Source organism: Falco cherrug, chromosome W, assembly GCF_023634085.1.
Source record: "Falco cherrug isolate bFalChe1 chromosome W, bFalChe1.pri, whole genome shotgun sequence".
Classification (NCBI taxonomy): Eukaryota; Metazoa; Chordata; class Aves; order Falconiformes; family Falconidae; genus Falco; species Falco cherrug.
In genome coordinates, this window is record NC_073719.1 from 7,065,315 (window position 1) to 7,081,986 (window position 16,672).

At 40.8% G+C, this 16,672-nt stretch overlaps 1 protein-coding gene across 1 annotated transcript; it reads left to right on the forward strand.

The window, feature by feature from the left end:
- Window positions 1–1,196: 1,196 nt before the first annotated feature.
- Window positions 1,197–16,424, forward strand: LOC129734470 (hsp90 co-chaperone Cdc37-like 1). The gene is made up of 7 exons (XM_055698024.1): window positions 1,197–5,810; window positions 6,572–6,665; window positions 7,979–8,094; window positions 8,404–8,526; window positions 9,452–9,607; window positions 10,404–10,518; window positions 12,033–16,424. Exons 1-6 carry the CDS (start codon window positions 5,463–5,465, stop codon window positions 10,500–10,502), a joined length of 936 nt encoding a protein of 311 aa, XP_055553999.1. The 5' UTR covers window positions 1,197–5,462; the 3' UTR covers window positions 10,503–10,518; window positions 12,033–16,424.
- Window positions 16,425–16,672: the final 248 nt, after the last annotated feature.

The following is a 16,672-nucleotide window of genomic DNA, read 5'->3' on the forward strand; positions in this document are numbered from 1 at the left end:
CTTACAGTAAGACTGCATTTTTAATTACTGTACTCGTTAAGATTCGATGATGCCATAAGGCTAAGGCCTTTTATCACAGATTGGTTCTGAACTAAAACGTGTGTGCACATGTAGATATGCACATTTGTGTTATTTTCCTTAATTGGCTACAAAATAATATAATTAGGTTGGGGACTAGATCTTGGGAATTTGTCTATTATACTTCTGTTTGTTAAGGAACGTGCATAGCATACAGCACCCATGTAGGCTTGGCTTGTGGCATAGTTGTCAAATTTAGCATAGACATTCAGACAGATAAGCAACGTACTCTTCTTGTGTGTATCGCCTACAAGCCATTATGGCTTAGTGTGTAAATCTGTATGTAACTATTGAAAAATCCACTTATGAATGTATATAGCTTAGAACTAATTTTTCCCCTTTGTTAATTCTTTGATATCAATGAGGTATTCTTCAGAAAATGTATGGACTGGTTGGTTGCATAAGGGCAGTTGTTATTTGGACAGAAAATTGTTAATGGTCAGGGATTTTCCACTAAAATATTTGCAAATATTCCTAGTCAAACATCCGTTTGGTTTCTTTTTGGGTTTTGAGCTTGCATTAGTCCATGTTCAGAACTTTAAAATTACCTTTGAATTTTTTAAACTTTTTATATCACTGGAACAGAAAGAGCATCTAAATTAAAGCTTCAAGCTAACTTTATTTTTCAAGTATTTCAGGAATTATACTTCTGAACTGAGATTTTATAAGTTGGCTGTGTATTTTCCTGTGTTAAAACGCTGTTATTGAAAATGGTCAACCAAGCCTATGTCGCCCAAAATAAAAACGGGGGAATTGTGGATAACTGGCTAGCTGAAAAGGGTCACATAGACATAGTCCAGCTGGCTGGACAAAAATGCACATCGCTCTCAGCTTATCTGAAGTAAAGCAAAAATACACTGTCTTTGGCTGTTCTTGTTACACAATAACAGGAAGATTTCGGTGGGAAAAGAATGTTGCAGGTGGGAACAGAAAACTACAGAAGAGAAACTAGGGGCGGGCTTGGTATTTAGGCAACTAACCAATAATGAGCTTAACTTTTGTAATATGTATGAGCTAATTATAAGAAGGCATAAAAGGTGACTGTAAGAGACAATAAATGAAGTCTGCTGATCACTCATATTGAGTGACTGTGTCTTCCCTCCGTCGCGACATTAAATAACTTTGAGGGAGTATGAGAAGAAACTAGGATGAGACAGAAACAAAGGAGGAATGTGATCTCACCTCTAGAAGATAAGGAAACAGCATGAACAGTAAAGAGTAGCCTATAGTGAACAGCGCCAAGGAAAGTGTTGTATGAATTTGACTGATCACTCGAACTCTATTCATAAGCGGCTTGCTGAGTTAAGAAAAAATGTACAGGCCATAAAGCTTGAGTATGGGTTAATGGACTGGCTACAGAGTTTAGGAATTACTGGAGGGTTAAAAGATTTGTTTCTGCACGGGATAACGATATTAATTGCCATAGTAATCTTTTTAAGGATATTGGGCTGTGTGTGGAATTGCTTTATGAGAATGATGAACCGAATGATAAAAGGGGTCTGGATTGCTCAAAAACAAAAAAGGGGGATTTGTGGAGTGGCTGGAAGAAAACGGGCATATTATGAGCAATCCAGACCGCATAACTTGGTTGTAATAACAGGCCGCAGCCCTAACAAGCTGCAGGTGTTGTGAAGGACGTGTGCAAGGCCAGGGGAGATAGGGAGGCTGTGTGTTCACTGAGAGATGGGGGAGTTGGACAGAGGGATGAGAAAAAACAGGATGCCTGCACGAGGGGGGAGCAGCGTGTGGGCACCACACTGGGACCAATCATAAGGGAGGTGGAAGCGTGTGGACGAGTGGTTTTAACCTATCACTTTTTACATAACAAAGCCTATGTAGCGTGTGTATCTCTTGCTGAGAGTATAAATTGCTGTAAGTCTTTTAATAAAGTGGCACTAACTTGATCATATTGGTCGTATAAGTTGTGTCCGAGCCTCCTGCTTCAACAAAATTTCTTCACTGGAAGGGTGGTCAAATACTGGAACAGGCTGCCCAGGGAAGTAATGGAATCACCATCCTTCTAAGTGTTTAAAAAATGCATAGATGTGGCGCTTAGGCACATATTTTAGTGGTGACTTGGCAGTCCTGGGTTAACAGTTGGACTTGATCTCAGAGGTCTTTTCCAACCTAAATGATTTTATGATTCATTAGCCCTTGTCTTGTCCATGGGGCTCCTTTTGAAGAGAGAGCCTGCATCCTGTTTGTAGCCTGCAGATGGTTTAGAGAAAGAAAAAAAATCTGGAACTGCTGAGTTTCTAGTGTACATCTGTAGGCAATATAAATACTGTGGTGTAAGAAATCATTTCTATCTCCTACTTGTTAGTGACTCTCAGTATGTTTGGAAGAAGGAAAGGGATGCTTATCTTGTGCCCCAACTAATTCGTAGCTTAAATTCCACTTTCACTAATAGTCCAGGATAAGATCAGAGGACATGCAGTGAGCATTTGTTTTGAGTTTACATGGCAATGTTGGGGGGGGCTGCATGGGTGGCCTCTGTGAGAAGAGACCAGGGGCTGCCCTCACGTCAGGCAGAGCTGGCCAGAGGCCAGCTCCAAAATGGACCCACTGCAGGCCAAAACTGAGCCAATCAGCAAAGCTGGTGGCACCTCTGCGAAAGCATATTTAAGAAAGGTCAAAAGAATACTGCATAGCAGTTGTGAGAGGAGTGAGGAAAAAATTTGAGAGAAACAACCCTGAAGATATCAAGGTTAGAGAAGAAAGAGGAGGAGGAGGTGCTCCAGGCATCGGAGCAGAGATTCTCTGGAACCCATGGAGAGTACCACGTGCCACAGCAGTTGTTCCCTGCAGCTCATGGAGAGGACCGTGCTGGAGCAGATATCCACACTACAGCCCATGGAGGACACCACACAGGAACAGGTGGATGTGCCCTGAAGGAAGTTGCAGCTGGTGGAGAGCCCACACTGGATCAGGGTACTGGCAGGAGCTGCAGCTCGTGGGGGACCCATGTTTGAGCAGTCTTTTCCTGAAGGACTGTATAACATGAAACAGATCCATACTGCAGCAGTTCTTGAAGAAATGCAGCCCATGGGAAGGACCCCACACTGGAGCAAGGGAAAAGTGTGAGGAGGAAGGAGCGCCAGAGAGGAACTGATACAAAGTGAGTGCAACCCCCATTCCCCATCCCCCCAACACTGCTCAGAACAGGGAGGAAGAGACAGAGGAGTCGGGAACAATGGAGTGAAGTTGATCTTCAGAAGGGGGGGGGGGGGAAACGAACAACAACATGTTTTCAGTTTTGTCTTTGTTTCTCACCATCCTACTCTATTTTTAATTATAAATAAATTAAATTCACTTCTCCAAGTCGAGTCTGTTTTGCCTGTGATGGTAATTGGTGACCAATCTTCCTGTCTTTATCTTGACCCACGAGCTTTTTTTCATCTTATTTTCTTCCTCTGTCCTGCTGAGGAGGAGTAGTGAGAGAGTGGCTTGGTGGGCACCTGGCAGCCAGCCAAGGTCAACCCACCACAGTAATATTAATGCATGCTGGAAGGTAGGTAGTAATAGTTACTCTATTGTTATTTGACATCTGTCGTGGTTTAACCCCAGTCGGCAACCAAGCACCATGCAGCCACTTCGGAAGTGATTGGTACTTAAGCGCAGCTCCTCTTGGCACCCTGGTGGCCATTGCTGGGATGGATGTTTAAGGGGAGGATTTCTTCTACACATCATGCAACTGATGCTACATGGAGTAAGTGGGTCATGCTGATTATACAACGAGCTCAAACAGGAAATCCCTATCATCCAGGTAACTTGGAAATTATTATGGATTGGCCACTAGGTAAAGATTTTGGGATGTCACCAGAGGAAGAGGTGACGTGCTGAAGAAGCCCCATTGTATAATGAACTGCCAGAACATAAGAAGCAATATGCCTTGTTGACTGATGGGTCCTGCCATATTGTAGGAAAGCATTGAAGGTGGAAGGTGGCTGTACGGAGTCTCCGATGACAAGTTGCAGAAACTGCTGAAGGAGAAGGTGAATTGAGTCAGTTTGCAGAATTGAAAGCTATCCAGCTGGATTTAGACATTGCTGAACAAGAAAGGTGGCTGATACTTTACCTTTATACTGACTCATGGATGGTGGCAAATGCCCTGTGGGGGTAGCTGCAGCAATGGAAGCGAGAGCAATTGGTAATGTAGAGGTAAACTCATCTGGGCTGCTGCATTATGGCAAGATGTCACCACTCGGTTGGAGAATCTGGCTGTAAAGGTACGTCATGTAGATGCTCATGTACCCAAAAGTCAGGCCACTGAGAAACATTGAAACAACCAGCAGGTGGATCAAGCAACCAAGATTGAAGTGGCTCAAGTAGATTTGGATTGGCAACATGAAGGTGAATTATTTATCGCTGAGTGGGCCTGTGACACTTCAGGCCATCAAGGAAAAGATGCAACATATAGATGGGCCTGAGATTGAGGGGTGGACTTAACCACGGACACTGTCGCACAGGTAATCCATGAATGTGAAACATGCATTGCAATATAGCCAAGCGGTTTGAGCCTCTGTGGTATGGAGGATGATGACAGAAATATAAATATGGGGAGGCTTGGCAGATTGACTATAGCACACTCCCACAGACCCACCAAGGCAAGCACCGTGTGCTTACAATGGTGGAAGCAACCACCGGATGGCTGGAAACATACCCTGTGCCCCATGCCACTGCCCAAAGCACTATTCTGGGCCTTGAAAGACAGGTCCTGTGGCGATATGGCACCCCAGAAAGAATTGAATCAGACAATGGAACTCATTTCCAAAACAATCTCATAGACACTTGGGCCAAAGAACATGGCGTTGAGTGGGTATATCACATTCCCTATCATGCACCAGCCTCTGGGAAAATTGAACAATGTAATGGATTGTTAAAGACTACGCTGAAAGCAATGGGTTGTGGGACCTTCAAACATTGGGATAAACATTTAGCAAAGGCTACCTGGTTGGTTAATACCAGAGGATCTGCTAGCTGAGCTGGTCCTGCCCAGTCAAAGTTTTTGCATGGTGCTTGGTTGCTGGCCGGGGTTAAACCACAACATCATAAAGCAGATGCTTTCTTCTCAGAAGTATGTCTTGCAAGTATTCTGCTATTTTGGCTATTGCTAATTTTGCAGAATAAAGATAGCCAGAGGAGAGTGTGGAAAATCCTTTTATCTAGAAAATATTTTTATGATATACAGTCTGGAGACTGTATTATTGGTGGTAATACTTGATCCATGATTCTGTAAGTATCTTTCAATTAGGTTTAGAAAGCTTGAAGTAGAAGTTTCCGTTAAAAGTAATTTAGCTGAACAATATTGTGTTTAGTCACTGTTGTGAATATAATATTGTTTTTACGATGCCTTCCATGTCAGTGTTCTATTTGGGAATTATATGCTTCATAAATTCTATCAATTTTCCTTCCATAAACAGCATGTTTTGTTTTCCACACAGACACAGACGTATATTCAAGGTATTGAATTAATCTGTCAAAACCAAAAAGAGTTTGTGAAGAACTCTGTAGAATCCAAATGGAATCTAGCAGAAGCCCAGCAGAAACTTGGTAGTTTAGCACTGCATAATTCGGAATCCATTGATCAGGAATATGCCAAAGCACAGACTGAAGCTTCAGAACTGAGACAGAGAGAGGAAGAATGGAGAAGAAAAGAAGCAGCACTAATACAGAGGGAAAGACAGAAAATATGGAATACAGATTCATTTAGTAAGGAGGTATTTAATAAGGTATGGCCTATAAATGTGTATGAAAACAATTATAAGCCTTTTTTATTCCATTTATTTCTCTTCTTGAGTGTTTTCTATATTTAGTATAGTGCTTATTGTAATGTCTTGAATGTTTTTCTTTCTTAATTTGTCCTATTGAAGAGGACATGTTGCACTGATATCATGAATGTGTATGACACCTCCTTTAACTGGGAGTCAGAACTTATATTTGTCCCTTATAGCAACTGTTGCCAAAACCAAGGATGAGAAAAAGTTCTTCACATTAAGTTTGTTTCTTTGTTATGCTAAATTCTCACATTTGAAACATGCACAGTTTGCCTCTAATAACGTTAATTTCTTAATACAGATTATGTTAGCACAAGCTGTCTTCATAGTAAATGTCAGTTTTGTTTTCAGCACTTAACTTGAATATGAACCATCATTTTTCATAATTCCACTGAGTTAGCTTCATCAGGGCTAGATGGTATAGATATTTCTCATTGTTTATAGATCAGTAAGTTCCTACTCGTGCATAGAACTTTGAGATATATTATTGCTCAGAAGAATAATATGATAAGGCATTTTTCACCCTATTATTAATTAGATGAGCTGTGTTTTAGTAAATAACCTTCCTGGGTACATGAAGTGTTGGGTACATGTGTGTTTGCTGGGCTGTGTTTAAAACTAGAACATTGCCCTTTAAGTAGTAATGAATTAAAATAATCCTATAGGTCAAAAAAGGTATATGTGGAGATTCTATAATAGTTTTTTCTCATCTTTAGAGTTTTATTAGTCAATATAAAAGAAAAGAAGTAGAAGATGAAGATATATCTAAATCATTTATACAGAAACATGAACAAAAGATTAGATACTTTGGTAAGTATGTTGCTTCCAACATTTTGCAGTTTAATCTCCTGTAGAATTTGTGTAGGTCTATTTCTTTTTTTCGTTATTGTTATTACTGTTGTAGAAAATGGATGCTAACAAATGAAACATCTGGCGAGGAGAGTATCTAGATTCTTGTTTCTCAGGACAGGCGATGTGGCATCATAACAAATAACCATTTCAAAGTAATGGAAGCTGTAAAGCACAGAAGCCCGTTGGTTACTATGATCAATGAGAACTTCTTGAGTCAACATAGAACTGAAAAAGTTTTTCAAGTCATAAAAATTAAAATTCTAGCAACTTTTTCTGCTGTTCCATGGGAAATGACAGGGGCATTAATGGAGATGCAATTCCTGCATGTAAAAGTGCCTGGGACCTGCCTCCAATAAATAGCTGGGGGTTTTCTGTCTGTTAATCCATGAGGGGAGGTGAATGATAAAAGGTAAATATCTGCAAAACAGCTGTTAAGACTATGTAGAGATGGAACCGATCTTTTATTTTTAAATATATAAATATATGAGTGATAGAAGGGTAAAACTTTGTATCTAATACTGGCAAGCAGTAAAATATTACTAATATGTGTATTAGGGCAATTAAATCATATGAAGGAAATGAGGGGGAGGTGATCATCTCACTGTTTGAATTTTGAGTTCTGACTTTTAACCTGCAGGTCTTTCCATGAAGGTAGTTTCATGCTACTTACTACAATTAAGTCTTCTAGTTAACTTTCAACCACTGAGTTGGCTCTCCTGTTTTTGACCTTAATGCTTGAACTTGGTTATAAAAATAGCTTTTTATTTCCTAAACCCTAGCAAACCATGTCAAAGCATATTAATTTTAGACTATGATTATGCTTTCATTTCTATTTGTCTTAACTTGCAAGCACTTCTGTCAAAATCACTGACTATAAATCTCCATCCATCAATTTTGTTATACTATCAAATTCTTAATAAATAGGTATAGATACTACTTGGTTACAGTGTGTGAAAACCATTTACAGTTAACCTGTTTTTAACGCTGCCAGAGATACAATAAAAATAAGATCTTAACAGTAGCAGCTAACTATATTTCAGTATCTTTAGTCTGAGCATACCTTATTGGTAATGTTCTTTTAGCACTGGGAGGTGTTTTAATAACCAAAAAATATAGAGTTCAGTTTTATTTGCATGGTGTTCTTCTAAGGTAACAATGAAGTGTGAAGGAGATTGTAGTGGTATGTAAATTTGAATAACATCTTCACTGCATTAAATCACTTCTCCGTATTGAATGTGTTAATTCATGTTGTTGGGTTTTTTTTTAATCAGGTATGCTGGGCAGATGGGATGACAGTCAAAGATTTTTGTCTGACCATCCATATCTTGTATGTGAAGAAACAGCTAAATATCTCATCTTATGGTGTTTTCATCTAGAAGCTGAACAGGTACTAGGAAGACCTTTAAACCGCTTAAAAGTATGCAATTTCCCACTTACACTACAGAAAAGCTGTCCAAATTGATGAGCCATTTAATTAATCTTCTCCCTGTCTTCTCATGTCTATGTTATCTTATTGAAGGAAGCCTCCAAAACACATTACTACATTAGATCTAGTCTCAGCTAATTAACAGTCCCTTTGCTTCTGTCAGTATCAGTTCTTTCCTCTTTAGGAATCAAATGCAAAGATGTTGCTGATTTCTAGATAGAGTTATACTTTTAAAGATACTTTCTGTAATTATGTAATTTCTCTTTTCAGAAAAGAGCTCTGATGGAACAAATAGCACACCAAGCAGTTGTGATGCAGTTTATTATAGAAATGGCCAGAAGTTGCAATGTGGATCCAAGAGGCTGTTTTCGTCTATTTTTCCAAAAAGCCAAAGTAAGTCAGAACTTGTATAACACTGAAACTCTTGATACCCTTGCAAGGGATCAGTGTTCTGAAGGAGCTTTCTTCCTGACAGTTGGAGGTTAAATATGTTACCAACTGAATCAAGCTTATGGGGAAGTGGTGTTTTGTTGGCAGTTCATTCTAGGATGAACATTTTGCATAATTCTGATCTTGAGAATGGAAGTTCCATGGATTTTTGTTAGGCCAGAGGGAAAGCAGAACATAGCATGGGAACTACAGGAGTGTGGAAAAGTGAAGTGCCACCTAAATTACAGCGCAAACATGAATGTGTCTAAGAACCAAGTGTCCTATTTCGTTTATCATAATTCCTCTCTATACAGTTTATGGCAGGGCCCAATTTGGAGTCTGTTTCTCTTCAGTCAGTCATAGTTAGCTCTGGAATGCTGAGAGGGAGAGAAAGATGTGAGAAGACTGAAGCTGTGGTTTGATGCAGGTTCTATATTAAGTTATCCAAGACTGAAGAATCAAATCATGCTGATCTTAATGCTGCTTTAAGGACTTCAGTTGACACCCACTTTGAATCATGCTTTGCTTTTGAATTGAGTGCTGCCATTAGTACCTTTTCTCTTAAGGGTATTGGCTTCTGAGGTGGCATAAAGGAAGGATTAAAATTATATTTGTTTTGTTCTTACATGTTCTCAGATGAATAACTCAGTTGCTATACCCATCAAATGCTAAAGTCTCTCTTTGAAACAAAGCAAACAAACAAAAAACAGCATACCTGAATCTTCTTTTTAAGCTGACTGGTGGTAATATTGTTATTGACTTGTACAAACCATTATCCTTTAATGAGTATAATATGCATTACTGCAAGACTTCTCTTTAGCAGTATGTATGCTTACAACTAGAAGTAAATCTGGCTGAGATGAAAAATATTTCACTCTTCTTTTTACAGGCAGGGGAAGAAGGCTATTTGGAAGCTTTTAAAACTGAGCTTGAAGCATTCAAATCAAGAGTGAGAATCTGTTCACAGTCTCAAGCCTTTATACCTACGTCAGTACAGAATCCCAGTGTCTATACTGGTATTGTAGGACTGGAGTCTTTGTCACAGGTAGGCTTTTTATTTCCAAAAATGAATATAACAACTCTTTTAGGAATAGATTTTTGCTACACTCTTGAGAAGATGTACTTTTTGAGATCTAGGAATAGGCCTCTCCATACGTGAAGCACTGTCATTTCTAACATGCACTATTAGCAATATGCAAGAGAGATTGTTTCTCAAAGCTCTCACAATTTATAGCATTAAAAGGCATATGTTAGTTCAGTGCCCTTGAATAATTGTGCTAAATGGAAAACTGCATCATTAACCTGTTCAGGCGCTAGAATTAAATATACTTTGCATCACAGGAGGCGAAATGAGCTTTCAACTGAAAATGACTAATCCTATTAATGGAAACCTACAGGTAGTCAAGTCTAAGGAAAATTTACACTGTGTTACGATATTCTGCCCTTGGTTTTATCTTTATTTTGGAACACCGGGGCCTTTGGTTTCAGTGCTGGTGATGATCACATCTTGGGCTGAAGATTAAAATTTAAAAGGGTTTAAAAGCTGGATGTTGGGGAAGGAGACAAAATTTAAAGTACTTTGAAATAATTTTGGTCAAGGTACCTGTTTGATAAGATCTGGTAACTGAACCCTAAGTAAATAAGGTGATAGTATGCTAGCTAAATTTAAAGAAGCTTCTTGACACTCACATTATGACAATACTGTCTGGGTTGTTGTTTTTTAAGAAATTTTATTTTATTACAAACTTATCTTAAGACAAGCAAAATAAAGAGCTTGATTTAGTTATCTGTAAGTGTATGTATGCATTGAGATTAAGCTTTGAATTCTTCATTTGTTGCAGAATGCAAATGATCGACAAGGTTGCATAAACAGAAGTGTTTCCAATTTAAACTCAATGCTACTGAAAGATGAAGAACCCAAAATGATGGACACAGTATAGCACTGTTAAGACTGAGGCAAAGTGCTCTTTTTATTATTATTATTATTTTTATTATCATTATTGCAAATAAAAGAACGTGGCTATTTTCTTAAGACATTTTTATGGGCATCGCACTTTATTTTTGGTGCTTTGAGTGGGGAGGGATTTGGACGGAGGGTAATCCAGAAACAGTTGTAATAATGTTTGAAAATGTGCTGCTAGGTTTTTGGTTGTCTATGAAGAATGGGGTTCTCATTGCCAAACATGAAACTGAATGTGTTTTATGCTACTAAATTTGCCTTTCATGATTTTGGGAATTAAAGTTTGAAAAAGAACTTGCACAAATACAATGTTTACAATAAGTGATGGATTTCTGGTGGAATCTGCTATTGTTATTAGATATGGGTATGTCTTATTCTATGAATATTGAAGATCACAGTTATACTGCTATATTGCTGGCATAGCTCTTAAATCTGGTTTTATCATTAGCAATAAATTGGTATGACATCAGTACTGCAGATCTGAATGGCATCAATTAAAACACTGGCTCTCTACCTCTTCTAAGAGGATTTAAATGTTACATTTTGCTTTCATAAAAAAAGTCTTGTGTGTTGTTCCCCTCCCCCCCATATAACTAACAATTGCTTACATATGATCTTTGGGTTGTATGGTCACTGAGAAACTTTTGGTTTTAAGACTTTAGTTTAAATTAACTAAATTTTTAAAACTAATTTTTTAAAGCTAGTTCTATAATGGAGTGAAAATTATTAGTTGAAGAGAACAAAAGGAGACTTTCAGGTACAGTGGGTGGGATGAGATTCTGCTTTCAACAAAGCTTGATCACAGTCAAGAGCCAAGCACTTGTAAGTCTGGTTTTGGCAGGTATTTCATACACTGCTAAACTAAAACTTTTTATTAAGTGAATGATTTCTGAAATTATCAACTTAAGTACTGAGAAATAGGACGATCTTTAAAAGCCTTGTGGTTTAGGATCTTGGGTTCAAATGCTATTCCCAGAACAAGCCTGGTGTCAGAGCCTCTGCAATCCAAAATTTCTATGAAACTTTTCAAACTTGCTCTTTCTATAGCAGCTCTGTCCATAAACATGTACTCTGTAGCTGAGCTATTTCAAGGGAGAGTCTGTACCTCAAATATCAGTATAAATATTTGTCACATGTTTTTACAGGAGTCTATTATTTGTATGCTCCTTGAGCCAGATCTATTGTTTACTTGGCCCTCTGCTGCATTGCTCTGATCGCACACAGGGTTTGGAATGCATTTTAGAATAATAGTTTGACTAACCCAAGTAAATGAGTTGGTATAAATAGTTCTCATAGATCTTACCAGCAGTTGCTGACACAGATAAACTAGCTGTTATGCAACACTAGCTATTTTTTTCTTGTAGGCTCTAATTATGATATAGTAAAGTCTAAGTCTGTTGTAGTATACAGTGGGATAAGTATTAGTAAAAAATAAGCAATAGATCAGCTGATGGAAGCTCCTTTCTTGGCCCTAGTACTAATGTCTGGAACACTTGTGTTTTATCCTCAGGTTATCTGCTGTTCTGTCTAGCTATTGGGCAGACAATGAGGATTCAAGGAAACAACATACCACATCCAGGATGTGAGAAAAAGAGGTTGTTTATTGACTCAAAAACCAGAAGCTATATGGAACCGATGATAGTAATTGAATTAGAATGTCTTACGTCCCTTCTGATACCAGGAGCCCAAGGTGATGGCATCAGATGGATCTCTCATCTGGTGTACAGCATGCTGCATAGTCCTGTCTGTATCAAGGCTCAAACTGACAGGGGCTTCCTCACTTTTTTTCCATCACACGCTGGTTTTATGTCCCTTTCTTATACAGAGCAAACTAGCACTAAACATGTTGCCAGACTTTTGTCCAAGGCCACTAGCTCCTTGTGATAACAAATATCTTGAGTCTTTTCCCTACACCTGCAAAGATAGTAGCTGTCTCAGCTGCAAACTGCAGATAACTAAATATATTTATCCAGTCTGGTTTTGAAAACCTCCAAAGATGGGGACTGCACAACCTTTCTGGGCGCGTTGATCCCATGCTTGACCATCCTCATAGAGAAAAAGTTTCTCCTATCCAGTCAGGGCCTCTCTTATTTCCACTTATGCCCATTGTCTCCTGTCCTCCCACCATGCACTAGTGTGAAGAGCCTGGCTCTGCCTTCTTAATAACCTCCTTGTAGGTACTGGAAGGCTGCTGTCAGGTCCCCTCCAAAGCCTTCAGGCTGAAAAAGGCCAGTTTTCTCAGTCTCTCCTAATAGAGCATGTGGTCCAGGCCCCTGATGATCTCAGTGGCCCTCCATTAGATGTGCTTCAGTTGATCAATGTCTTTCCTGTATTGTACGTGACCCAAAACTGGTCACAGTATTCCATGTCTAATGAATGCTAAGTAAAGGGGGATAATCACTTTCCTTGATCTAATGGCTACACTACTGTTAATACAGCCCAGAATTATGTTGGCCGCCTTTGCTGCCAGGACACACTGCTGGCTCATGTTCAGCTTGCTGCCTATCAAGAGCACCCAGGTCCTTTTCAGCAGAACTGCTCCCCAGCCAGGCAGTCCTCAGCCAGTATCTTTGCAAGGGGTTCTTCCTTCCCAGGTACAAGACTAGGTGCTTGTTCTTGTTGAGTTATATGAGGTTCTGATGGGCCCATTTCTCCAGCCTGTCTAGGTTTCTCTGAATGGCAGCCCTGTCCTTAAGAGCATAATTTGCAAACTTGAGAAGAGTGCACTCTGTTGCCACCTCCAGGTCATTGAAAATGGTGTTCAACAGGACAGGTTCCAGGATAGACCCCTGTAGTACTCCACACTTGTCACTGGCCTCCGGGTAGAATATGACACAGCAACCGCTATCCTTTGAGCTTGATCATCCAGCTACTTTTTCACCAATCTAGTTGCACCCCCCTTCGCCCCCATCCAGACCATAACAGTTGGATACAAGCATAGGATGGGAGACAGTGTCAAAAACCTTGATAAAGTTGAGGTAAATGTCCACAACCATAACTATTTTAATCAAAGTAGGCAACCAAGTCAGTCAAGCACGATTTATCTTTGGTAAATCCTTAATGACGGTTTCTAGTAGCCCTCTCCTCCATATGCCCAGAACTGTTGTCCAAGAGGACTTGTTTCATTATTTTCTCAGGGACTGAAGTGAGGCTGACCAGTCTGTTGTTCCCTAGATTGGCCTTTTGGCCATTTTTGAAGATGGATGCAATATTTGCCTTCATCTAGTCATCAGGAACTTCCTCCTTTCCAATGAGACAACTATGACTTTTCAAAGATGGTATGGAATGGCCTTACAAGGACATCAGCCAGCTCTCTCAGCACCCTTGGAGGCAACCTGTCAGGTCTCATGGACTTGTATGGGTAGAGTTCACGCACGTAATCCCTGACTTGATCCTCATCCGCTTCTGGTAATTCTCCCTCTTGAACCCTTTCACTAAGCACAGAGGCATGGGAGACCTTGCTAGTGAAGATGGACACAAAGAAGGTACTGAGTGCCTCAACCTTATCTGTGTCCACTGTCACTAAATCGTCTGCCCTATTCAGCAACGGTCCCAGTTTTTCCTTGGTCAGCCTTTTGCTGCTGTTGTAGCAGCAGCATAGAGAGTTTTTATAGAAAGGCTAAGATTAGTGTGAATAGAGAAGGAATGGGAACCTTTGTGTGTGGAGACACCAGAAGGAACACACAGCAGAACAAAGGCTCTCAATTGTATACGTTAATGGCACCCAGATTAGCAGGTCATCAAGACCTCAGCACATCCACCAGCCATTACAGAAGACATCCAGGTCTGGAAACAAAGAACAGTGAACAATTCCTGATGACTCGCTGTGGTAGGCAGAAAGAATTGTGAGCTTAAATTGTGAATGCTGACAGGCTGCAGATAATTATGTGTGGGTAAACATCCAAAATTGAACTTTAGTACTCTCAAGCACAAGCCTGTGACTTGCTAGCTGCAACCAGTACAGACTGTTTGTAAATTTTGATAACTAATACTTGGACTAAAGAAGTGTGTCACATCTTGATTCCTCCAACTCAGAAACAGAACCACCAATTAGGAGCCTGATCACGTGTTGTGCTTCTGCACATGGACTATTTAAATTGGGAAAACTGGGGGCTTGGGTTACCAAAAAGAAGAAGGAGGCCTGGCAAAAAGAAAGTGAAGATCTTGGCTGGAGGAAAGATCCTGGAAGTGGGGGAAGATCAGGGAGATGTGTGGAGACAAATGCAGGGGGACATGCAGGAATCTTGGCCAATAATGCCTGAGACTGGTAACTGGGAGCAAGCTGCACAGCACAAAACCAACATGACTTTCATCTGCTCAACCCTCCTGGACCAGCAGTGATCTAGTGATCTTCCTGATAGGAAGTACAGACATAGTGAATGTACTGCTGGGGGGGGGGGAAGTGAATGTGTTTGTAAGATCACCAAGTAGGGTAAAAAGCTCTAATTTCATTGTTTCTCAAATAAACCCCGGTATCCAGATCCAGTATGGGTTGTTTGCTCACCTGTAACAGTCACAGGGGTGGGATAGGGTGGAGACACTGATCACTGTCAGCTCCAAAAGGGTACAAAAAAGCATATCCAAAACTTGCACGTGATCACTAACCTAAGAATAACCCAGGATACATTAGAAAGACTTGACAGCTGGCATCCCTTGTCCTCCATGTCATCACCTAACATCTGGCATCTTGCTGCCTGACTGCTGGATGGATGGCTTGAACATGCATAGACCTGGTGCTGTCAGGAGCAAGGAGGACTTGCTTCTCCCTAAGGGATGGGAAGCAAGGAGCTAGACATGACAACAAGACCAGCAGGGTAGAGGCCTTGCCAGCCAGGGCCCAGTCCCACAATACCCAACCAAAGCAGACTCGAGAAGGGTAGCCAGGATCAACCAAAAGTCTACATCATCAGGCAATTTCATGATGATAGGGCAGGTCCGAGGTCAAGCCAGGAAGTGAGTCTGCAGCTCAGGATCCAGTTCAACAGGCAGCCATTTCCTGGCACAGTCATGGCTGTGGCTGAGCTGGAGACAGGCACTTCTACAACATAGCTCATGGCTGAGTTTAAATGGATCTCCTGGGCCCATGGGTGAAAACCTCAGTTGAGGCTAGTCAGGGCCATTAAGGCCTACTACTGCACTCAGGACCTTGACATGTGCCTGACTGCTGGACAGACTTCTTAGATGCTTACTGTGCTGCTTTTGAGTGTGAAACTATGACTGACACTTATTTTGTTTCAGTTTCTATTTTAAATAAAATCACCTTCTGTCACAGCACTCTCCAAACTAGCTAGCTGCAACAAGGTCTTTTACCATCACATACCAACATACTCTTCATGCCAGTCCCTCTGCTGCCTTCTCCTAGTCTCTCCTCATCCAGGGTACTCTCCCTTCTTTCTCCTTCTTCCTCCTCTCTCTTCCTTGGCTGCCCAACCACTTAACAGATCCAGCCACAGCTGCACCTTATCTACATCAGCCAACCTGCAGCCCCTGAAGCCAGCCCACAGCTGTATATTATCAATGCTAATTAACCCATCTTCAATCCTCTACAACAGAGGTCCTCAAACTACAGCCCGTGGTCTGGATACGGCCCCCCAGGGTCCTCAATCTGGCCCCCGGTATTTACAGACACACACCCACACACACACACACCGGGGGCTGGGTGGGGGAACCAAGTAGCCGCAGATGACTTCCTGCCACTTAATCTGCGTGCTGGCCCCCTGTTTAAAAAGTTTGAGGACCCCTGCTCTACAACCTTCTCCTCCTATAAGGTCTCCCATTGATTTTTGCTACGTTGTTGATACAATGTTGCTATGATATTTTCTGCAGTAGAGCTTCTTTTTTTTGTCCTTGATGTTCCTTGCAAGTCTAAAGTTCAGGTGAGTATTGGTGTATTGGGTTTTGCATAGCAAAGTTGGGGGGGGGGGGGGGCACAGTGCTGCAGGAGTGGCCTTTGTGAGAAGAGACCAGGGGCTGCCCTCATGTCAGACAGAGCTGATTCTAGCCAGCTCCAAAACAGACACACTGTTGTCCAAAGATAAGCCAATCAGTGCAGCTGGTGGCACCTCTGTGAAAGCTTATTTAAGAAAGGGTAAAAAATGCTGCACAGCAGTTGTGAGAGAGGAGTGATAAAAATGTGAGAGAAACAACCCT